The 24,975-nt window shown below is 39.8% G+C and overlaps 1 protein-coding gene across 1 annotated transcript in view; it reads right to left on the bottom strand.

Annotated features, from left to right (window-relative positions):
- dnah2 (dynein, axonemal, heavy chain 2) overlaps positions 1 to 24,975 on the bottom strand; it is a 46,902-nt gene that overhangs the window by 15,248 nt on the left and 6,679 nt on the right. The window contains 48 exon segments of the mRNA XM_087790961.1: positions 98 to 258; positions 647 to 814; positions 874 to 1,023; positions 1,090 to 1,220; positions 1,867 to 1,952; positions 2,036 to 2,224; positions 2,368 to 2,472; positions 3,015 to 3,239; positions 3,794 to 3,992; positions 4,054 to 4,145; positions 4,998 to 5,150; positions 5,573 to 5,728; positions 6,600 to 6,737; positions 7,374 to 7,510; positions 7,574 to 7,691; positions 7,766 to 7,984; positions 8,083 to 8,208; positions 8,979 to 9,134; positions 9,866 to 9,993; positions 10,056 to 10,236; positions 10,294 to 10,483; positions 10,545 to 10,648; positions 10,762 to 10,950; positions 11,690 to 11,800; positions 11,862 to 11,987; positions 12,060 to 12,152; positions 12,881 to 13,098; positions 13,965 to 14,103; positions 14,164 to 14,344; positions 14,423 to 14,505; positions 15,272 to 15,428; positions 15,654 to 15,757; positions 15,822 to 15,983; positions 16,052 to 16,215; positions 16,886 to 17,060; positions 17,731 to 17,887; positions 18,679 to 18,879; positions 19,832 to 20,024; positions 20,099 to 20,243; positions 20,481 to 20,669; positions 20,753 to 20,882; positions 20,952 to 21,061; positions 21,139 to 21,295; positions 22,132 to 22,278; positions 22,359 to 22,573; positions 23,019 to 23,201; positions 23,529 to 23,658; positions 24,262 to 24,467. Coding sequence (XP_087647087.1) covers positions 98 to 258; positions 647 to 814; positions 874 to 1,023; positions 1,090 to 1,220; positions 1,867 to 1,952; positions 2,036 to 2,224; positions 2,368 to 2,472; positions 3,015 to 3,239; positions 3,794 to 3,992; positions 4,054 to 4,145; positions 4,998 to 5,150; positions 5,573 to 5,728; positions 6,600 to 6,737; positions 7,374 to 7,510; positions 7,574 to 7,691; positions 7,766 to 7,984; positions 8,083 to 8,208; positions 8,979 to 9,134; positions 9,866 to 9,993; positions 10,056 to 10,236; positions 10,294 to 10,483; positions 10,545 to 10,648; positions 10,762 to 10,950; positions 11,690 to 11,800; positions 11,862 to 11,987; positions 12,060 to 12,152; positions 12,881 to 13,098; positions 13,965 to 14,103; positions 14,164 to 14,344; positions 14,423 to 14,505; positions 15,272 to 15,428; positions 15,654 to 15,757; positions 15,822 to 15,983; positions 16,052 to 16,215; positions 16,886 to 17,060; positions 17,731 to 17,887; positions 18,679 to 18,879; positions 19,832 to 20,024; positions 20,099 to 20,243; positions 20,481 to 20,669; positions 20,753 to 20,882; positions 20,952 to 21,061; positions 21,139 to 21,295; positions 22,132 to 22,278; positions 22,359 to 22,573; positions 23,019 to 23,201; positions 23,529 to 23,658; positions 24,262 to 24,467 — 7,377 coding nt within the window.

Here is a 24,975-nt window from a genome sequence, read left to right as displayed (position 1 = left end):
ATGCGTTTAAGGTTTTAATCTGCCTTCAGAGCAACATTTGAGTTTGCCTGAGTGAATCAGCAAAATGTAAAGTCAGTTCAGACCTGCAAAAACTCACCTCCACAAACTCGTCTGTCTTGAAGAGGTTGGGAACTTCTCCAGAACTTAGGATGTTGTGAACGTCCTCCAGGGAAGATTCATCTGCTAATTGAGCCTCACCGAGCAGGAAGACTGTGGGCTTGTTGTCCACTCCCGTCAGCCGGTACAACTTCTTCAAGTCTTAGGATGGAAGTCACGGATAATTTCATATCAAGTGAATGTGTGAACATCATATCCAACATTATTCTTTCTCTATACTTGATAAAAGTGTTTTTTTTCCCCCCACAACTAAACACTTGAAAACTAGAAATAAGCAAAAAGTCAACTTGCAAAGGCAACACAATTATTTCTCTATTTTGACACTGACTCTAGTAATATAATCCTTTATTAATATTCATTAATAAATGTGTTTATTTTTGTTGAGTCTTGACCCAAAAGACAAATAAAATCAATCAATATCATCAGCTTCATTTTGATCTAACATGTGACACCGATTGAATAGAATAGAATAGAAAAGCTTTATTCATCCCCAGAGGGGAAACACACTTTTGTATTTCTATTGCCTCACCTTCTCTGAACTCCTGCCTGCTGTATCGCTTGGTCACGTCCGCCTGAAAAACCTGGTAGTTGCAGACAAAAGCTGCCAACTTTGACAAACTCTGCCGCCCGGAACCGCAGACGCCGACCAGCAGCATGTGTCCTCTCGGCTGCCTGATGACCCTCAGCAACCGAGCGACTAGAAGAACGGCCATTAGTTTGAAATAAGATGCGACTTTCTAGAAACTCCAGACTCACTGTGGTCGATGGCGTCTCTGAAGAGCACCAGGCTCATGGGCACTACACCTGGCATCATGTTGTACTCCTCTAGACGTTCCTCAAAGAACTTCTTGAGTCCCTGCGAGTCCACCAGGTCTTCATAGACATGAGGTTCTCTCAGAAAGTCCCCTGAACAAACAAGTCAACATGAACTACAAGATTCCAGACCAGATTGATCAGGCTGACTGAACGCACCGAAAACTGGTGGCCGTTTACTGGGACATATGCTGTGGAAGCTGAGGTCGAACAGAGAAGCCAGTTTCTCCGTCAGTAGAGCCACAAAAGCTTCAGCGTCGCTGCGGTCCACCAGTCGGTCCGAGAAAACCCTAAAAAAAATAATTTGGAAATAAAATTTCCACATTATATACTGATACTGAATAAATGCAAGGACGTTTTAGACGGTTGATGTTAATAATATTTATTGAAATAATATTCATATTTTACTATAGGTTTTCTCTTTGTTTCCCTTTGTTGTGTACATTGTCTACTTTAAGTATAATTTGAATAAAATCTACGAATAAACAAGTTACAATAGTCACTACAAATCTTCTAAAATATTAAAACAAAAAATGATCCCAGGAATAATACCAATTATAGCAATTCTTTGCAATGCCACCGTTTTTATTACTTAGTTATGATTATAGTTGTTTGTCATGTATTGACATTTTTTATTTGTATTGTATTTTTAAATATTTTCATTTATTTTTCATTTAACTTGCTGCTGTAACAACACTATTTTCCCCAATGACGGAATATCTTATCTTATCTGATCAAATTTAAGTGAGTTGAAATATACTTTTTTCAATTATTCACAACTACACAGTACTGTAGAAATATCAGGTAAAGATTGAACTGGTGTCTGACGTCATCTTCGATACAAAGTGATAATATTTTTAATACATTTTATCTTATCCTGAAGCACACAAAACTGTGAATTTTGTTTCACGCTTTTAAAGCCGAGAAAAATGTGACCTGAAACACTCGTGAATCCAGAGTCTGGTGATGTTGTTCTTGGTGTCATGGAAGTCTGGGTGAGCTCTCAGCAAACCCTGAAACACCTGATGAAGGAAAACACTGATTCAACCAGATTCACCTTCACACTGACTCCACTATTGTCAAGATAAAGTCAAGTCAACTTCACCTTGGAAAAGTCTCTGAGGTTGAAGAGGTAGTGAGTTCTGGTCGGCACGGGGAGGAAGAAGGCGGTGACGGACTGGAAGAGTTCCAACGTGGCCTGAACGAGAACGTCTCCGATGGGCTTCACCTCCTCTTTGAAGCCCTGGAGCTTCTGGTTGATCATGCTGCCGTAGATCCGTCGGATCTGAGAGTCCTGATCCATTGGAAAAATGAGATGGTGAAACCTTCCATCTGTGTCCGTGTGTGTGTGTGCTGAGTACCAGCAGGAGCTCGATCAACCAGAATTATATTCTAAGAATGGGATGTGAATCATAGCTTGGACAAATCTAAACTTACTTGAGGGACGGGGACGCTGAGGAGGTTGAAGCGACTCTGCAAGCGGCTTGATATCGGAGTTCTCCCTCCACCAGGGTTCGACATCGAGGCCAGGAGAAGCATGTCCTGATAGTAAAGAAACATAATATCAACACCAGTTGTTGCCTTAAGATGATGATGAAGATCAACCTACTCATTGTTTTACACATTTCTTTTACAGTACTACATGTTATGATATAGTGTAAGAAGCTGTAAGAAGGTGAATTTCCATGATTCCTTTTAGCTCACTGCTCTAAGGGACAAATGAATGGTTGCTATGATACTGTATTTAAATTCAAAGCCTGTTGCCAAGTCAAAATGATTGACAGCTATGATTGGTTGGCTGGGCAGCAAAGCATTATGGGAGCTATTCATTTCACAGTTCCTTTTGAGCACGGTCTTGATCAATGATTGCAGATTCGTTTCTGTCAGATAGCAGTTTTGTAGCCACAGAAATAACTTTTACTTTCATCAGTATTTTGTGATCATGTTTTTGTGGTAACACAACCTTGAATAACACAACCTTGAATAACACAACCATTTTGTCAACAGGTTTTGCTGGCTATTGTCCATCACCCAATTGTTCGGCAACATGACTTTTGAAAACACACCCTCTTTGTCTTCAGTACCTTGACAAACTTGGGCGTGTGTCTCTGGAGGTCGTACCAGAACCCGTGGTCCATCCAGAGTCTCAGCAGCTCCAGAGGAGGCTGGGACCCGAACGCGTCTTTAGACGGCATGTTGAGGTCGTCTAGGAAACACAGCAGTTGCTTCCCGCCGGCTGGAACAAATACTCCTTTGGTTCTCTTCTCCAGGCGACTCTCCACGCCGGCCCGGATCTGGTTACAGGACGTCTGGGGAGAATTCAAGAGGTTAAGCATGAGATCTAGATTATATATTTTAGTTATGTTTGATTCTTGACAGACAAACTTTTGTTTTCTGATAAGTTTCTGTCTATTCTTTTTGTCTTGGTGACAACTAGAACCTCCCTGTTGGGGATTACGTCTAGTGGGGTTGGAGTAGGGCGAAATTAAAATACAGATACAAGTATTTATTTTAAATAACTTTAAAATAACATTTACAACAAGTTTTTCTTCTAAAAAAACGCATACTGGTAGCCAGAAGAGATGGGTAGGGTAGTGTTCAGAGAGGGGTGCAGGCAGCATCAGGGGGCTATGAGGAGAGGCAGGGGTTAAAGTGAGGAGGTGGAGGGGCCTGAAAAGGGAGGTCTGCAGCCATACTGGTTTGCAGATAAGGTAATTGATTGAAGTGAAACAAAATTTAAAAAGTCGACTTTGATGTTTATCGTCAAAAAGATTCTGCGTGAAAAGGTCGATTTAATGTAACACACACACCCCCCCCCCCCCCCCACACACACTGACTCGGGCTCAGCCTACAGGCAACTCACCTGAGAGGACATGTTGACTGTCAAACTGCACCACTTGGATGAATCCATGTCCTGCAGGACGCTCTGGACCAGTGAGGTTTTCCCACTTCCTATTGGACCGGTGAGCAGGACAGGGTACTGAGCCAGGACCAGAGACTTGACCAGGAAGTGGTATCGAACCGTGTCGACGGTAGGAACCAGGATCCTGTAGAAAGGAGAACTGGAGAGGGAACCAGGTGTCACTGAACTGAATCTATGACACGATCCAGATGTTCGCTCACCTGTTGTTGTAGCGCCAGCTCTTTGGGAGCTTCTCCTCGAAGGAGGTCCAGGTTCTGTTCTTGGTGTCGGGAAAGTACTCATACACGGTGTCCTGCGGCAGAAGGAGGAGTTTTCTTCGACAAAACTCTCTTTTAATTGAAATATTTTGCATTATAAAATGATCTTAAGCCCTGCCCACTGAAAACGCTTAAATCTAGTTTACAATGACCACACCCACTCTGCTGTGATTGGTCAAACATTGAGGTTTGTCACTGTGTGTCATGGATCCCGGAAGTCTCCACCTCCAAGGGACTCGTTGTATAATCAAAGCGGGGAGTGATTACAGCTGGCTGGAGGAGGAGTGAAGCCGATATTACATCATAATGGACTCTGCTCTCGTAACCTCTCGTTTGCACAGATTTCAGCCGTGGAGAACTTTATAAAGTAATAAGTTCAAAACATGGTCATGATGAGGGACTTACTGCATCTTGAAGAGGAAGACTTTAACATTTGAAACATGGGAGTCAGGAGAGTTGGGTTTTCACATTAGTTCATTTCATATATATATATATATATATATATATATATATAAAAGGCATACAAATGTACACTATTTAATAAAAGGGAATATTAAATATAAACAAAGGTTTTTACAAGTACATTTTACATTTACTAAAAACCTATTAAAACCTAGACTAAGATCTTATTCATTGTGGGCCGGTTTTCTCTTTTTCTACCTTGTCTGGACATAAACGCAATGTGATTGGCGGGTTGAGATTACGGTTATTATATTTGTCATTATCAGCAGGAGGGATTATTCAGAAATAAGAAAAAAACAACTGAAAACATTTTCTAAGGAGAAAATGTGTGACGCACTTATTTGTGATTGTAGCAGTATTAATAACTTCCAGTGTGTTCTCTGACAAGTCTTATTGTATCTCATCTATCTTTCAACTTGAAGCACCTTGATGGGAAACGAGCCGTCCATCTCTCGCAGGAAGTTGTCCACCTTCCTGCGTCCGTCTTCGTCCACAGACGCACAAATGGACCAGATCAGACTGAAGGTGAACCAGAGTTCCACCATCCGTGCATCACTTTCCGGACCAGAAGTGACTTCCTGGAGGCAAAGGAATGACCGGAGAGACAAATTTCGATCAGTTGCAGCGAGAGTCCAGTTGTGTCGACCACATGAAAGAATCGCATGTCGTGACTTCAGATAAAGAGCTTATTAATAATATTATTTTATAATTGATTAGACCACACGTGTCAAACTCATGGCCTGTTGGCCAAATCAAGCCCGGCAAGTAATTATGGCAAGCGGCCCACTGAATATTTGTCTCAAAATCAAAGAAGATTATTGTTTATGTTGATATGGTGGTCTATAAAGATGTCAGTGTTTAAGGTAAGATAAAGAACCAACATTAAGGATATCAACAATACAAGTAAAAGTGGAATTTGTTTGGCGAAGAAGAAGAAACATCAAAGAAGGAAAAGACAATCATATTAAAAACATGACATGTTACAGTTCACCGTTCTGACCTGGCTGTGTTTGGCCAGAGCGTCGTAGAGACGACAGAGGGAAGAGACGCCATTGAGCTCCGTGATGGGGTTCAACTCCCTGCAGTTCTTCTTCTTAAACTCTAACGTGCGACTTGTGTACTTGTCGAACAAACGCTCCAGGTGACATAGTTCATCCTGTGTGTGAAGAAATATCACAAAAAGTCAAAATCACATTTTGATTTTCACATTTACGCATCCTGTGAGAGATTTACCGAGATATCGATACAAGTAACGAGCATGTCCCTGAATGATACGCTATTTTCCCTCTTGAAATATGTCAATAAAGCTTCATGAACTGTGATTTGTTACGAGGTGTCTTTGAACACAGCACCTTTGCTTTGCCTCTGTTTAACAAAAAACATTATTACTTTACTTACAATGTGTCTGAAAAAAGAAATATTTTACTACATTATGGTCACTTAAAACTGATGTCTTTAAGTTACAGCAAAATTTGTTTTACTCAATAATTAGTTTCCTGAAAAAAAAAACCTTTATTTTTCAAGTTATTAATGTGATTTGTTTAAAGCCAAAAATCCTACATCAGACAAATGACACAATAGATTCAATTACATTTTTTCAGAAGGACGGCTTTTATCAGAGACATGCAATCATTGTCCTTTGGTCTCTTCGACACAGCAAAGACATGCAAGAGGATGTTGGTTTTAGTGTATCTGTGAGTATTCTGTTCAAGGGAATGTACAAGCAATCAGTTGTTTCATTTTAACTCATTCACTTTTATTTTATTATTATAATTATTTTATTATTTTGGGTCTCCTCTGATGTGTGTTTTGTAGTTCAGTTATGTGAATGAATGAAGTTATGATACTTTTATTGAAATCTACCAGTCATTACATCCAAGTAATCGTGAAGGTTCTTCCTGGAATGTTGGACAAACACTACCAAGCTTTCACACAGACATATCCTCAGTTGCATGGAGGATTAGAATCATTGTTGTATGTGTAGTAAAAGTCATAAAATAATTAGTTAGACCATAATCTCATAAGACCTTGTGTCGTTTCTCCAGCCAGGAGTCGACAAATGGCCTCCATCCGAAAGGGGCGTCGTCGTGGTAAACCATCCCACAGCGAGACACTGTAGCTGGAGAAGCCGCAGCCAGGTTCTCCACCTCAAACAGCAATGAGACCTGCAACCACACGTCCCTGTCGCGTCAGGTGATCCATTAACATGTTCTTGTCAATTATATTTTGACATTTTTCAGTACGATTGTCCCTAATTTATCGCAGAGGTTACGTTTTAAGACCCCCCCCCCCCCCATTAAAACGACATTCACAAAGGAGTAACCTTTGATTTTGATTTTCTTTTAATTAAAAAAATGTATTGAACAACAATTATTTGAACCTGCAAACCCAACATTGCTTATGAGATGCCATCAAGCTTTATAACCCTTTAAGTAACAGGGAGCGTATTGCTTTGCCGCCCAGTCAACCAATCACAGCTGTAGATTAGCTTTGACAGAGCAACATAGACGTAGAATGAAAAATTATAATATTGTAGCCAATCAGCCATCAATAAGTAAGGCAGTGTGTAGAAAGGCATCATGGGAGTTCACTATTTTTGTAAGGAACACAAGGGAGGTGTTATTTTCATCTTGTTTGACACGGTAACTAAGGAACTATTGTTCTCACTCATGGAGATATTTAATAGTGTCAGCATTATTCATGATCTCCAGGACCTGCTCAGAAGTGGGTCTCCAAAAAGGAACACGAGTCCTGCTTAACTCTTCCATACTGGTCCTCACAGGTGTGTCCCCATTACTCACCTGTCTCGGCACCGAGATTCTTTCTCCGTTGACGAGCGTCAGCACCTTGTTGTCGTCCATCACAGAGTTCAAGGTCTCCACCCACTGAGGGTCGACCGGCCCGTCCAACACCATCCACTTCTCGTCTGGTTTCTCGTCTTCGATATAAAAGCTGTCAGAACTGGGCGGAGCTTATTGATGTTGAGTGACAGACGCAGTACCTGCACAGATGGACCTCATGAGGAAAGACAGAACTCCATCCTTCCACTCACTGGAGGAAAGATTCTTCTCGCCGAGAAGTTCTTCCAAACCCATTGACTTGGGGTTCAGAGGAAAGACCTTTTTTGGAGCATGTTGATGAAGGAAGAGATTATTTCAGTCGTCCGACACACGACTGACAAACCCAGACTGACCTGGACCTGCTGATATCCAGGAAGTCCCTGTTGGTTCAGAGCACTGAGAGCTTTCTGCAGAGTCCTCCAGGTCACAGTCTTAGCACTGCCCGTCTTACCCACCAGCATACAAGCATGGCGAGACTTCTTGGTCTCGTAGAGCTGGAGGACTTTGGTGGTGGAGAAAGATGTAACCTGAAAGCCGCCCTGTCGGAGCTCCGCCTCCACAGCTGCTTCTAGCTGTGACAGAAGAGAACATCAACTCCATGACAAACATTTTTCATTCAATGATAAAACTAAAGCACTGAAGAAGACCATCTTGATGATGACCAACCGACCTCTCCGTAACCAGCAGCTGGGTTTTCTACTGACGGAAACAAATCCTGCAGGAGCCCAGTGAACAGCGGAAGGTCATCTGTGGTCAGCTTGGCCAGGTTCATGTCCTTTATGGCCCTCAGCAGGACCTGCAGGAAACAACGTCCACTCAGGCTCTTCCCTTAAACACAAGATAATCTTGTTCATCTGCCTTTGAGTATTTTAATGTGCAAAAAAGTAAAGGTTAATAATACTAAATATATTCTCTAATGTGTAAAAAGAATAATGCCCAGATTATTAAGAAACACTCAAAATAAAATGATTTGATGATTTTTTTTTGTTTTGATCTCATAAAGAACCTGACTGCATGCTAAACGACACCCTGGGCAGAACTTTATTTCTTCACACACTTAGGGAGAATATGTTACAATTTCCTCTCGTGACATTTGTTTCCTCTTTTTTGTCAGCAGATTTTAATGTGGTGTCAGGCAATGTTTGGACGCAGACTCATAGCTGCCGGCAATCTGCCAATCACTCAGCCAATAATTATACTCAGCCTTTCCACAGACCAGCGTCAGCTCGTCTTATAGTCAGTCCTACCTGGCATTACTCAGACACTCCTGGTTAATCTTTTCGGATTTTGGATCTGTTATTTTTGTGGACTCTTATTATTCTATGGTTTACCTTTGGTCTGGGATTTTTGTAAATGAAATTTTAATTTTAGAATCAATTTTAAATGTTGTTAAATTGTTGATTTTTGCATTGTCTTATGCTCTTGGGCCACCTTTGTAAAGGCTTTATGACCCGTAAGCAAATGTTATGTCTGTTTCATTCTAGTTTGTAAAATGACTCAAACGTTAACGTTTATCTTGAGTTAGTCTCGTCAACTCCTTATAAACTTGTTATTTATCATCATTACCTCTTCCTCGTCAGAGACGTCGGGGCAGGAGCGACGCTTCCTGCCAGCATGGCGCAGCAGAGACGTGAGAGATCGTAGACCGAAGTCGTAGTGGTCTTGTTTAGAAAGCAGCTGTTCAGCCATGGAGTGCAGGGTGAAGACTTTCTTTGCCAGGTTCTAGGACGAACACAGTGGAATAAAAACATGAAAAGAATTGAAAAAACTACTGGACATCAGACATGGATGATGTCAGTCATGAGGATTTTTAAATAAATGTGTTGTTGTTTAAACCTTTGTGTTGCTTCTGGGACATTTCACCATGGTAACACAAGGGTTAAGCATTTAATATTTATTTAAATAATGTAAACATTTAAAGGTTGAATTTAATAAATTATATATTGAAATGTTTAAATAATTGAATAAAAAATGCTGAATATTTTTTTTAAATGAATGAATGTTCATTTAAAAACAGACTTTGAATTGTAGTTCTAGTGATTGTAAATTTTCTTTCAGCCAATCAAGTAGCTTGGTACACTTTTGGTATTGTCTGGTGGAACTTTTAAACAACATTTTAATATTGAATTGAAATTAAAAAACAAAAAACGATTTATTTGTTGTTAAAACAAAACAAAACATTTTTTAAGTTACAGTATCTAAAAAAAATGTAATTCAATATAAAATATGCAACATTTCAATATATAAATAAGTTGTAATTTTTGAACGATTTAATTTTAATTATTTCTATTTTAAAAGTTTGCAATAATTAAATGTTATTACAACATTTGAAATTCAATTCAATATTCTGATGACACTGATGTCCTTCCATAGAAAAACAGAAAAACAAAAACACACACAAACACAAACACACACAAACTACACAGTTTGACTCCATGTGCACCAGGACCTACCTTACAATCCTTGAATCCTTCCCCGAACAGAGTGATCTCAGCGATGAGAGCCGAGTCGGGCATCACCATGGAGACAGGTCTGAACATGGACTTGAGGCTCTCAGGCAGTTCAGCGCCACCATTGGAGCCTTAAAACAAAAACAATTATTCCTGCTCATACCGGAGGACGGATCAACGCCAGCTGCCGTACCAGGATCCACGGTGATGAACACGCCACACGACCGGACCAGACGAAGGCTCTGTCCGTCAAAGTGCAGCTTGTCTAGTCCGGATGAAAGTGCAGACAGGATGGAGAGGATCTGCTGGGCCACCACTGACACCACCTCCACGTCGATCCGGGCGAACTCATCAAAACAGCCCCACGCTCCCGTCTGGAATATTCCGTCGGATTAAACCATCTAAAGTCCGACGTCTCTTCCTTCTCTCACCTGTGCCAGGCCGGAGAACATGCGGGCCGTGGATCTGTAGTCTAGTCCTTCTGAGCAGTTCACCGAGATCACGTACATCCCCAGAGCTTTTCCCAAATCCTTCACCGTCTCAGTTTTCCCGGTGCCGGCCGGACCTTTAGGCGACGCTCCTCGATGCAGGTGGAGCGCCGTGGTCAGAGTCATGTAGCACCTGAAGAGCAGCATGATGAGTGAGGACCCTGAACCTCAGTGACTTAAGAGCTGAACTGAACCTCTCGGTGAGCGGGGTGACGGCGAGTCTTCCTGAATTCCCCAGATACTCGTAACCGTACTTGAACCGTGTGTTGGTTTGTCGAACGACGCAGTCGTCAGCTTCCTGTGGCGAAAGCATCATCGTCTCGTTGATTCATCAACGCATGCTGGATGAATCTCACAGAATTCCTGCAGCTCCTGAACGCATCATCAACTAGTTCCAGCCAAGTTCCTCACCTTCTCCCAGAAGAACCGCAGCTGACTGAGCCACTCGAAAGCGTTGGAGTCGTTCCAGCTGACACGAGCCAGTTTATCGATGACGTCCCGAGCGTGGACGTCCACTGTGACCAGAGCCAGGATCTTCAGATGGAGCACCTTGGACAGATCTCCACGAAGCAGCTCTGAGTAGCGTTTCAGCATGGACACCTGAGGGCAGAGGGCAGGAGTTCTTAAAGGTTGTGAACCTTCTGACCAATCGATGCCCATCTCAGGCTACGACTGAATTACAATCATTACATGAAGTGGAAAAAACATAATTTATAACATGGCAACATGAAAACACTGAACTAAGAGATAAAAAAACAAATGAACACAAAAAATAATGCGCTTATGATGACTGTAATTTATAGCATTTAATGCAATTATTTAAAATAACTTTTTGTGCTATTAATACACAATATTGTTTATATGTTTGAGTGAAGTATGGTATGACGTATATCAGTGAATGGTTTGTTAACCATGAATTCATTATTTCTGACATTTATTTACACATAAAGTTTGATATTTTAGTTTCAAAAGTTACATTTTTTTCTAAATTTAATTTTTTTTTATTTTATTCAATATAAAAATGGCGGCTCTATTATACCAACATTTTTAGATTTAAATTGAAAAATGTATGGATTTTAACAACATTAAATATGGATTTTTTTTTGTTATAGGGATATTAAAGTATAGTTAATAAAAACAAAAGTTCAAACTTTCATTGTTAAAAATATAAAATTCAGAAAACCATTAAAACAAATTAAACATTTGAACATAATAATTATCAAATAAAATTATTTTAAAACCAATTCAAAGACTTTCCACGTATGCTTTAGTCACAAATAAAAATATATAAATGTTTTCTCCATGATAGCAATTTAAATGTTGTTTTTTCTTCTCTCACCTGCTTCTCTTTCATGGACCTCAGTGAGGACTTGTTGCCAAACTCCTGACAGTTGGTGAGAGCTTGAGTAACATCACTGGTCCACTGGATCTGACTGGCTGTGATCAGCACCTGGAGTCAGGATCATATTAAACACCTTCACGAGACTCACGTCAATCCAACTCAAACCCACCTGACCCGGCCAGTCGTTGACCCACTTCTCCCTCTTGGCCTTCACCATCTTCAGCGCATCGAGACAGTCCTTCAGACTGTTCTTCAGAGTCAGACGCATCATGGACTCGACGTCACACAGCCACAGCTTGACAGAATCAAAAAGACCGTTAGACATGAAGAAGACTCGACGTGTTTAAAGACTCAGATCTTCCTGAACCTCCACAGCTCTGTCCTGCTGCACTGTCTGAGTGAAGTCCACCAGCTCTCCGTCTGCTGAAGCCATGGCAGTCGCTTCCTTCTTCGGACCCGCCTGCAGAGACCACACATGGATCTTCTTCAGAGTCTTCACAGAAAGTCTTTAGCCTTCATCATCTTCTAGTCATTCCTCCATCGTATCATAATCATCCTCCTCTTCTTCGTCTTTAACATTATTGTATAACATATGTACAATTCTATAAAATCAATAACACAAAAAGTTTGATTTCAATAACTTAAAAAATACATTTTCTAAATTAAATAAGTTTTAATTTGTGGTCTTTTAAATTCAATATAAAAATAGTACCAAAATACTGTATGACCGAGTGACTTTATTATACTGGAATACCATCATTTTATATTGATTTAAAAGGCTACTAAAAAAAACAAATTGAATTTGTAAAATGTATTTCTGAATTATAAGAATTCTATGGTATAAAAAGTAACTCATTTTGAAAATATTAATTATTTTTATTTCAGTTCTATGTAAATGATTCATTATAATTTACCTTTCAATATATAATTTCTTGAATTCATCTGTCCTGCTTCACATGTTCCTCTGATAGATTCATTATCATCTCCATCACTGAAACTCTTCATCTATGTCTCTTCTAACTTATTGACTCCGAAACAATCATCAGACACGACCGTCTTTGACATCACTGTCGTCTTCACCCGGCTGCACTCTCTTCTTCACCTCCCTCATATCTGTCCTTAATCAGTGACAACCCCAGGAGACGCAGGAGTTCCTCTTAAGATACTGTGACTCATCGAAGAACCTGCCTTCTTCATCTGAAGACTCCTGATGTTGCTGAAACACTTCCTCAGGTGCGGCTGCATGGCCTCTGGGTTCCGGGACTGACCCAGGACCTCCAGCACGTTGTCGTTGGAGAGGAAGTAAAATCTTGGGAAGATCTGCCTCTTAGTTTCCAAGTACACATCCAGAGTCTTCTGGATCTTCTCCAGCATGACGCTCATTCCAGAGAGAGTCGCAGGCAAACCTTAGAGACGAGAAATGACAAATAATGTTTTGTCATTTTTGTTAAATGTGAATTAATGTTTAATCTAGACAGACGAATCCTACTCAAGATTAACCTTTAAACATTGAAACTAGTTAGGAGAGGCTTCTCAGTACAATGACTCGAGCTAGAAAGTGGTTTTATTTGAGTTGGGAAATTGTTTAGTGTTGCTTATTAATCTTGAGAGGTTGAAATATAGTTGTTGTTTTTTTAATATTTTATTTTACCATTTTTACACGGTGAAAAAGTCACATAGAATACTAAAGCTACAGAATCTACATAAACCCACGTGACCAAGATAGAAGAGGCGTCATAAAAGCATTTGTTTCCCTCTCAGGACGACTGATCATTGTGGCATCACAACATGCTAAAGATGTACATCAGGGGAGTCGAACTCAATGATACAAATGGCCAAAGTCTTTGAGCAAACAAGGAAGCAGGTCCAACCACATTTATAGAACTGTCAATAACAAGAAATAAAAGTGTGATATTGTCTTTTCATTCATGGCTTAGTTTATCTTAATGATCAGTTTTACTCTTATTGGAAGTTTCTGTATATTAGTTGACTTCCATAATCTGCATTCCTTATCTCATCTTAACCACTGACATATTTGTAGGTCATCATATCAACATGAACTTTGATTTTGAGACAACCATCCGGAGGGCCACGCAATAAAGAATGTGATGTATGACCTTGATTACGCCAAATAATGTCGACTTTGTATGAACGTGTACTGATAATATCGGGTTTCTCTTTCCATATAGTAAAATAAAGAGTTAAATAAAGGGTGTCATTAACGGTAGTGTAAGGTCCAAAAGAGAGGCCGGAGAGAAGAGGTCTACAGTACCGGGCTGATGAGTTCCGCTCAAGGCGTTGTTCTCCTGGACGAGTCGCTCCATGACGTCTTTCCAGTCTGAACTGACGTCTTCAAACTGCTGACACTCCTGAGGAAGCTGCTCCTGGATGTCTTTCCCTTGGAAGATGTTCTTCAAAGAGACAGATCAGATCGTTGCTGGCATATGAAACTCAGGTGAGACGTCTGGTACCTCCAGGTACATCCACTGCCGCTGCACCGTGAGGAGCATCTCCACCACTTCCATCACGTGCGACAGCTGGCGTTCCCAACGCTCCACCTCCTGCTCAAAGGCTTTGACGAAGCAGGACGCTCTCATGGTGGACAGGAGGACCTGGTTGTCCTCGAGGGCCTGCATCACCTCCTCTGACCCCCTTAACAGGATCATTTGAAATGGATGATGGTTCTTAAAGGTAAACCTAAACGGCTTCAATCAAACATCTGAGCCTCACCTGAGGTGGAAGTGACCACCGTCCTTGTACGGGGCAACGTCCAGGAGAGTCTCCTCCCACGTCTTTGAAATCATCTCCAAACCCTTGCATTAAAAATAGGAAAAAGTCAACTTTACAACTTTTATTTTAAAGTCAGGGGTTTAACCTCCTTTTCCTTCTTTATTCAAGACTTGATAAACTTGAAACACATTATTTAAAATTAAGTTATAATCATTAATTTCAATTAATTACACTCATAATTCCAAGTTTTGTTTTCAAATTATTATTTGTGTTGGTCTTCTTGTGCTTAAGATACTCCTTTATTTGTTCCACAATGTGGAAATGTAGGTTCTCACAGCAGGAAATTCCCAGTAGAAAAAGATTAAACATAAATACACATTGAATTAAACATACAGCGCACATATTAAGAAACAATGAGGACATAATAAAATGTATATAATATGTTTGCAAGTTGAGTGCTTCTCTAATTCATTTTTAAATTACATTAAAAGTTAAAAATTAAATAATTGCAGACAGCACTAATTAAGAAAAATCTAATATAAAATTAATATTAGATTATTAATATCTATCCTTTTTTACCTTTAAATATGGAACAAAAATAAGCAATTTCTGTCCTGTACGACTCAAACAATTATTTTCAGGATTTCAAGTTTCTGCTATAAGTTTTGGTGGAAGACAATTGTTTTGGAGATGCAGGACATCCATGAAAGTTGTCTTAAAAGCAGTTTGAAGAATGAGCTCTAAAGCTGGTCATTGTCCAGATGTTTAAACAGCACAGTGTGAAAAAAGACTGAACCTTTAATCCTGATTAATGTGTTTCCTAAGATGAGAGAAGCAGAAAGACCAGACCTGCTCAATGGAAAGCTCCTTGGTAGCTGCTCCGGATATCTCGCTTATCTTGTCTGTGGACTTGTCGAGGCCCAGAGAGACCATCTTCTCCAGGGTGAAGTCTGGACTGGTCTGGTCGAAGGAACACTGCAGCTGGTCACAGATCTGCTCCCAGTGTCTGAAAGAGACAAGAAACCATCACAACATCTTCCACAGGTTTCAGTCAGAGGTTCTGCCCAGGATTTTATTTACAGTCAGAGTCTTCTGGTTGGTTCCAGTGATAAATCAACCCAACAATCAGACTAGATAGACTCCCCTGACCTTTGACCTTTCCTTCTGTACTTCCTTACTGGAAAACCTCTCAGTTTCTAATAAACAGACGTGTGTTTGTTGGGTTCAGTACCGATCTCTCATGGCCGGGTTCTTCAGGTCCACAATCAAAGGGACGAGCCTCTTGAAGTGCTCGATGTTGTTCTTGGAAGAGTCCAGGACGTCCCACCTCTTGTCCTGCAAGAAAACAAGTGAGTCATGTGAGCGCCTGAGACTCTTCCGTGGCACCAGCTCGGCTCACTTTCAGCTCCTTCGTCAGCTTGTTGAGTTTGAGCATCAGATCCCGGGACGTCCTCTCCAGGGTCTCAGTCTGCAGCTCAGCAAACACACACAGCTTCACCTGGTCCCAGTGGCAGGTCCACTCCTGAGTGAGCTCCCACACCTGCTGCAGGAGGTCCAGGTCCTGGGGAGCACATGGACAACCACGATAAAAAGGCTTGTTCTGCTGCGAGTGAAGACGCTGGACATCACCTTCTCCAGAGTGCAGATGCTTTTAGAAGGAGTTTGTTCCATCTTGAAGAAGCTCAGGCTGCGGAGGGTCTGGTCCTCCTCCTGTTTCAGCGTCTCAAGTTGACCTCGGTGTCCAGAGATCTGCTTCAAGGCTGAGTCTGTGTCCAGGAGGCTGCTGAAGGGACCTGGACAGAGCTTGAATGTCAACACGCTATAGTCCAGGGGTCGCAATTACAATTCTTCAGGGTCAACATTATGTATAGAGACTGTTGTGAGGGGCCGTCAATCCAATGTTTATTAACTGTCGTCTGCATGATTATTAGTTAAACTGTAAGAATTTCATATTTTTTATATATTTTTTTATATTTAACAGTCTCTCTGATTATTTCTATGTAGCTCACGGTGACACCATCATCTCATCCACGCTTCACATTAACCAACCCTTCCACTTATAATCATGCATATAGATATTATAAAAACAAAACAACAACAATATGTAGCTGTAGTTTAATGAAGAGGTTCTAATTTTTTTTTAGAAAACTGCTATACGTTGAAAAAAGATAAACCTATTTTTATTACATTTTTTTAATTTGTGTTATTTTAATTTTAAATAGAATGAAATTATTCTGAGGAACAAGAAAAACTCAAAAAGGGAAGAGAAAATAAATTAGGAAAAAAGTCCTAAAACAAGAAACTTTAGTTATTTATTACGAGTCATATTTAAACTAGTAATTATTCAAAATAAAATGTTATTGTTCAGAAATTATTCTCTCCTCTGTCGCCACAAGGGCTACATAAATACAATCAACGGCCCCCGTCTCTAGTCTCATCCCTGAGGTCAGCTCATCATCGTACCGCTGCTGTTAAACTCCTGCAGGAAAGTGTGGATTCGTTTCTTGAGCTCCTCGGCAGACTGGACGATGTTGCTCCTGAACTTCTCCTTGTGCTTCTTCAGCGCGATGTCTCCGTCCACCAGGACCTGCTGGAACCAAACCCACTCTCCTCCCAGAGCCTCACGCAGGTCTTGGACCTGCGAGTGGAAAGAGAAGGAGCTGCAGTCAAAGGGAATCACAACAATCCGGCAACAACAACAACAACAAACTCCTGACTATGTAAGAATTGTTTTCTTCTAGACATTTCTGGCAGAATTCATGTGTTTCTTTCGTTCAAAATCAAGCGGTCAATTCTTAATGTGCAGCAAGATTTATGATAACGAAAGAATATTAACCTCAAACTCAAAGTGGATTAATGTTCATGTTGATATATTAACATACTGTATAAATAAATAGATCAAACAGTGTTTAAGATAAAGTAAGGTACAGAGATTATTAATGATAATTTTCAGGGAATTTAATACTTTCTGTGAAAACCGGCTTAATAAATAGTGAAAATGTGTGCCTCTTTTCTGACACCCTGGCCTAATGAAAATGTGAAAAAAATGTATTTAATTATTATATTATAAACATACAGGAAAAAACACATTGATTCAAGATGGACATTTTTTATGGTTGAAATTTAATTGTAATTACATTTTTTATTGAAGATGCTGAACAAAGTAAACTACATTTAAAAAAGAAACATTGTTTATGTATGTTTTTTAGCCAAAGGCGAGACTAAAGTTCAATAATTAAGTCGAATAACTTGAATGAAGTGAGAAACAAAAGTCACGTGACATTGTTCAGTCCTATGAGGAAACTCACCGCCGGTTCCAGAGGGACCTCGTATTTGTCCAGAATAGCGAACTGCTCATGGACCACAGAAATATGTTGATCCATTTTCCCCAAATCTCCCTGAAGAGTCTCCAGGAGCTTCACGTTCTCACTGAGCTCCTCAAGTGTGTTTGGAGCTTCAGCCAGTCTGGAATCACATGCATCATCAAATAAAGTCTATAAATGTATATCTATTAATTAGCAACATTTTAAAGAAGAGAACTAAGAGTGTAGTAAGGCTACATAAAGAAAGACTAGATTCGACCGCACAAGCATCCAGAGTCAATTAACTACAGAACTTTCGGTGCAATTAAAAAATGTAAGCAAGTTCTAGAAGCAGAAAAGGTAGTGCTTACTAACAACATGCATGCTTAACGGTGAAGAAACTAGTCTAAATGCATTCAGCAAATGAGTTCACTGAGAGGGGGTGAGACGAAGAGCAAGTAGGGTTTTGACACAACTGTAAAGTGAGATGTAGAGTGTTTATTGATTTAAAAAACGAGTGTGAAATTGATTTTATTTGAGTTAGAAGATGAATTGTTCAGTGATTCTTCACATGTTTGAGTCTCACTCAAAACTATCTTCCATAAATAAGAGTTTCATATTGAGTTTTTAGTTCAGGAATGTTTCAGTTCCTACCACAGCAGCGAAAAAACACCTGTACACTGACAAAAAGTGAGTAAGTCAAGGAGGGAAAGTTTGTAGTTTTAAATATCCCAATATCTTCAATTCATTATGTCTGTCCAGACTTCTTAATCTTATGAAAATGAAACTTCTATTTTAACTGCAGTCGTAGAGTCAAAAACTGATGATGAATAAATGCTCATTTCAAATGTAATTTATCTAAAGAAAAGGGACAAAAACAACAACTTAGAAACTCTCCAGACTTCAATCCAGATAAACAACCTGCAGCTAAATGAAGTGAAGAACAGACGTCACCTCTTGGCGTGCACCTGCATGGCGGCGTGCAGCTCCCGGAGACGACTGCTCGCCATGTCGCTGAGGAGCTGCGTGAACTTGAACTGCCACTCGTTGCAGTGCTGCACCAGCGAGGACTTGATGAGGGAGGTGTCCAGAGTGATGAACCTGATGTTGACCAGAGTCTCCTCCTGCTCAACACTGTTGGCGTTTTCTGTGTAGCTGCAGATCACATGTCATCGTCATCAGAGAGGAATCACACTCTTTAATAGAGTGTGGAAGAATATCAGTGCTGGCAGAAGATTGAATGGTTAAGATTTGTCCTTTTAAATGTTGACATTTTATAATAAATATTATTAGATTTTGAATTATTTATTTTAATAATTGCTATATTGGAAGGTTGAATTGGTTTTACATTCAATCATTTCTATATTTAAATAATTAAAATGTGTTTTTTTGTAATAATTTAATTAAAAAACGTGAATGTTTTTTCAAAATGAATGATTTATTTTTAAACATAGAGTTTGATATTCAAATTCCAATAATTTCACAAATAAATGTCATGATTTGAGTATGTTTTAACTCATAGCCTTTAAATTGAAATCAAATGAAAAAAACATTCAATTTTAAAACTTTTAGTTTTGAATTATCGTGATAAAGACTTGAGTACAACTACAGTAAAACATGCCTTCAATTAGAAAATATTTGAATATTTGTATTGAATTATATATATAAAAAAAGGAGTTTCTCCCAGCTACCTAGGGTAAGAGGCAAGTAATAGAGTAAAAAACTATGTGAAAATATCTGAGACAATAAGAGTTCACTTTTTTTAACCCTTGTCTTATTTTAGGGTCAAGGTGAACCAGTGGCTTGAAAACAAATGTGTTTGTGGTATCCCTTGTGTTGTCTATGGGTCAAGGTGAACGACCTCCACAACTGCATATGTATTTATGGAAGCCAGGGAGGTTGTTCACAAGGGATACTACAAACACATTTGTTTTTTCGGGCCCAGAGACAACACAAGAGTTAGAGAGACTTACATGTTGTTTTTTTTGTGTATAAATGTAAAAATGACTTTTCTTTGCTAATTAAAATTGACTCCATGTTGTCGCCATATTTGGTGATTGCTTCATGTACTCATCAAGACAAAAGAGGAGCAGGAGACTGGAGGTACCGGTGGATGTCGGACACGAAGGTGGTGACCGGCTGGTTGAACCTCTGGTAGCGTTGGATGAACGAGTCCTTGTTGATCATCCAGATGTTGCGATATTTGCTCCAGGTTTCCAGATAATCTTTCATGTCACTGCCGGTGGTCGTCATCCCTGCGGACACAGCTGCCTGGACCTTCTTGATCTCCTCGTCCTGCTCTGGAATGTTTTACATTCTTTCACCTTCATGATCTCAATGGACGAGATGTTGACGCTGTAGGAGACGTTGTTACCGATGCAGGTGTGAAGAGGGTTCCTCTGTGAGCGTCCGCCGCTGAGAAGCTCAGGCAGTCGTCTGAATCCAGAGACGCTGCTGATGAGCTGAGGCAGGATGCTGAGGATCTGAGACAACTTCTCTGGAGCGGGAGAGAACTCCACCTGTCGGGGAAATATAGATGAACATGTAGAAGAGTCAGGCTGCAACAGGAAGTAACTTCAACACAGTCAGCACGGGTTCTTCTCAGGGCTGTGTGCTGAGCCCCCTCCTGTTTACCCTGTTGACAACTTGAGCTGTAATATTGTGTATTTTCTTGTCTTGTGTCTCACAAGATAATTTCAATCCATGAATGATGAACGGAATGACCAAAGAAATGCTTGAATCTTTGCTGCTGGTACCTTCGGGCTGGTCTGGGTGGGCAACTGTCTCAGTGTGACCAGGACTTTGAACAAAGGATTCGGGGACTTCCTGCCTTCCCCGTTAATGGCCACTGAGAGCTGCTGCATGGAGCGATAGATGTTTGTCCGTACAGCTTGTTCAACCATGTGGTCCACCTTCTCTGTGAAGGACACCAACTGATCCTGGACCTAGAGCACAACCAAAGACCCTCACTTTTAAAATTAAAAAAAAAACAACTTGATGTTTAAGTCACAAGTCTTCTGGTCAAGACCTCGGGTCCTTCGTTCGAGAAGGTTTCTTGGATGCGTCTCATAATTTCGACGATCTCTCGATGAGCCGAGTGCAGAGACTGGACTTGACTCTGCTGGTGAGTCTTCTGATCCTCCTCAAAGTCCAGATTCCTGATTCAACAATCGACATTCGAGGTTCAGCAACAGACAAGCGGGGTACGACCTGACCTCCGTCATCACCTGTACACCGTCTTGCCGTCTAGTTTGACCAGAAGAGTTTCACTGAGTCGACGACACAGACTAGAAACGGTTTGAATGGACACTTTGAACCAATCAACAGTGACCTGGACCTGCAGCGGGAGAGATAAGAGATGTGATCTCCGAGAGTCACGGCGAGGGAACAGATCTCAACAAACACTCAGGAGACCTTGTTGATGTGCAGCAGACAGTCTCGGATGAAGGAGGCCGAGGAGTCTTTGGTCAACCAGGTGAGTCTGGTGAGTCCAGGCTGGATCTTCTTGTCAAGATGTCGTATTCGCTCCCGAAACAGAGACAACTCGTCAGGAGACAGAACCGTGAAGATCCTGCGAGACATAAAGTGATAGCATCTGATTTAATGTACTACGAATTAAAAAATATGGAATTAATGTTTGAATTATTGGAATTAGAATATCATTCTCTATATATAAATAAAATATATGTATCCTTTTGAATTCAATATGAAAATGTCACTAGATTTTAATTGTATTCAATTTAAAACGCTAAGATTGAAAAAAAAGGAATTTAGAAAATTAATTTCTCAATTATTGGAATGATAGCATTAAGCTCTATGTGTTAAAAAAAAGATTTCACATTTTGTAATTCAAACATTTGAAAAGAAACAAAATGAACCTTTCAAATTACAAATGATTAAATTAAATGATTCAAAGGAAATTCTTATGCTTGTAAAAAAGCAAACACATTCAAAATAATAAATATATTGTATTAAAACATTTAAAGAAAAAAATTAATTGAAGTTTCAACATGGAATTATTCAAAAAATGTTTAACCATTCAATATATTCTGCAGGCAACAGATATACTTTCATAATTAACAATTATATTTACATGTTAAAGTTAATTATATGGTATTTCAGCGAGAAATTGATATAGTGTCTATAAGTACAAATATAAAAAGTACTAAAGATGTATTTATCAAACATGATAACATAACATAATTACAATTGAATCATGTGAATTTAATATTGGAATTCTTCTCAGAATCTTCACCAGATTCACTTTTTTAAAGTCATCTTGTTTACCCACATACATACATTTACTCAGTAATTAATATTGATCATTAATCCGCTTGATGAACTGTAAGTTGAACAGATATTGTTTAAAGGTCTTTCATGGTCCAGCAACTTTTGGAAGATTCTGACCTGTTGTAATCTCGTGTTAACAGCAGCGCCTGCTCCTTCAGACCTCGGATTTCTTCTCTGTCCCAGTAGATGTCAGACACACACTGAGGGATCTCGAAGCTCAGCCGGTCCCAGTAGTGGATCTCGGCGAACAACGACAACAGGTGGCTGGAGAAGGAAGAGTGAAACTCAACACATGGATCCGAGCGGTTGATGGTCACTGACCTGTCAAAGGTGATGTCACTGACCTGTCGAAGGTGATGTCCAGCCGTGGAACCTTGTCCTTGCAGCGCAGCATCAGCGGCTGCTCCAGCTTCTTCACGTAAAATCTGTCCAGGTTCTGGCTCCACTCGCTGAACTCCTTCTTCACCAGCTCGTCCAGAACATGAAGCATCTGGCTGTAGGTGGCAAACACCTGCTTCTGACTGAAGGTCTCCGGCAGGAACGGAGCTTTTTGGAGAACCTGAGGGAGAAAAAGAGAAGAACTGGTGGGACCAAGAACAGCGTTTGTTTCAGAGGAACAAAAGAAACCCAAATATATAAAGAGTTGTATGAATAATCACATTTTCTGTTGTAAAATTAAGTATTAACATTATCTTGTTTTTATAAAATGATATTAGAGCTACCGTTACTGCGATGAGGCCAAACAAAACGTGTATTTACCAGTGTTTTATATTGTCTTTTTATTCTTGGAGGGTCAACATATCTTAATTATCTCTGTTTGTCCACCTAACTTTCCAGTGTATTTGGACGAGAATTCTGCCGTACATTTGTTGTTCTCTCTTTGAGATGGAAGTAAAAATTGAGTGGATCTGAACCATCTCTGACCTTCAAGTTACAGCTTCAAGTCTGATTCTTAATGAGCCAAAAGTGCCACAAATAACCAGTGAATTGAAACAATGACTGACCTCCTTACGACTCTCCAGGTGGCTCTTGAAGCCCCTGGCCCAGTGGGCGTGGCCTGCCAGCGGAGGCATGTGCTCGGGTATGGAACTGGTCCTGTGGTTCAACTCTCGATGGATCACCGTCAGCTCTTTGTTGAAGATGTTGTAGACGTCCTCTGCCTTCTCTTCGATGGTGCGTTTCATTCCCTGCACCAGTGTTACACACACAAGTTTTTTTTAAGTAAATAAGACTTTCTAATAGTCACTAGTTAGTGAAGGAACATCAAGATTTTATGTGTTCTTATCTTACAAGATTGTGTTTTTGTGATTCACCGATAAGAGAAACATTTTCCCAAACTTAACTTTCACAAAGTGTCTACTATCGGGTAATTGTTGATTTTTCTATACAAGAAAACAATCTAAGCATTTAAGTTGAAGTCTTATTTTGGTAGAATGTGACTTGTCAGTGGACTAAAGAAAGATGTTATAACTGTAAGAAATTACAGAAAGGCTGGGTGAGTGACAGAGACACACCTTCCTAGAAGAGAAAGGTCTGAAGATGTCCAGCAGGCGAACTCCCTCCTCCACCGTGTTGACTGTCTTGAATAAAGAATCAATCAGGTTCTGCATCACCATCTCCAGATCCTTGACCACCGTGGAAAACCTGCAAACAAACCATTTTTATCGTCATTTGATGCAATATAAATGGAGCGAAATCAGCTTTTGATGTCTGGGAATAACAGCTTTACTACACATCTTTAGTACATTTGGCAGAATAGTGCTAAATATTATTTAAAAATATCCATGCGGCGATCATGTTACTTCAGTAGTGAGAGTCTAAAAATGAGATTTCCTGACAAAAAAAGAGCAGCCAAAAATTAACAGTATTATTTAGGATATATTTTATAATATTTTAAATCCTACTGACTACCTCAGAAATGCTCCTTAATACACTATTAAAGATAATAAATTACAAATTATAATTTAAAATTCTTAATGTTTTAAAAGCATCATGTTTGAAATTCTTGGCTAGAATGAAATGATTCATCATTTGCTTGTTAGATGGTAAACGTAATAAAAAGTGTATTTTTACTCAAATAAGGCATATTATTATTGAAATAAAACATGTTAACTTCTGCTGAAAATACTTCCCAAGATTTGTATCCAGCCCACACGTAACTTCACATCTAGTCTTACAAACTACAAAAAGTTGTAAACTTGTAGCAAATGTAATTTGTCTCTGTTGTCAAGGAACATAATATCAAACCTGTTAAACTCTGTGCACCACCTCACGTTCTTCACGTCCAGGATTTCTGTGCCAACAGATTGTAGATTCTTCAGGCAGTGATGGAACTTGTCCTCCAGATCAGAGAGCGAGCGCGAGAACTCGGGTCCCTGACACCCGCTGAAGCACGGCGGCGCCCTCTGCTGGCCGTCCTCCCAACGAGCGAACTGCTGCTGGCAGTCGCACACCTGACGAGGACCAAAGTAAAAAAAACTCTGTTAACTTACATTACTGTATAGTTTAATATCAGGCGGATCATGTGAACGCAAATAAATGTTGCCTAAATGTTGAAAATGTTGTTTTTTGAAGCCTCAAAAAAATTGGGTGTATTTTGACTACAGAAAGTTGAGAAAAAGGTGAAAAGACAGTTTAAATGAAAAAAGAAAAGACAAAATATTAAATGTATGTTTTAAGTTTATGAGATTAAAATGTTTAAAGACACAACTAATCAATAGATGAAAATGTAATGTTGATTCTGAACTATTTGACAGATAGGACTTGAAACATTCCTAAAGTGAAACTTAACAAATATATCTTGATTTGAGTCAAACTCAAACATGGGAAACAACATTGAACAACTCATTAAAATCACTTTCAACTGAATAAGCACTCTACAACTCACTCATCACGCTCTTCGTCTCACTCCCTCTCAGTGAACTCACCTCTGTAGCTATATTATTTGCTGTATTGCTTTCA

The sequence above is a fragment of the Callionymus lyra genome, chromosome 5, assembly GCF_982586985.1.
Source record: "Callionymus lyra chromosome 5, fCalLyr1.hap1.1, whole genome shotgun sequence".
NCBI classification, from domain to species: Eukaryota; Metazoa; Chordata; class Actinopteri; order Syngnathiformes; family Callionymidae; genus Callionymus; species Callionymus lyra.
This window is presented reverse-complemented; position numbering and strand designations above follow the sequence as displayed.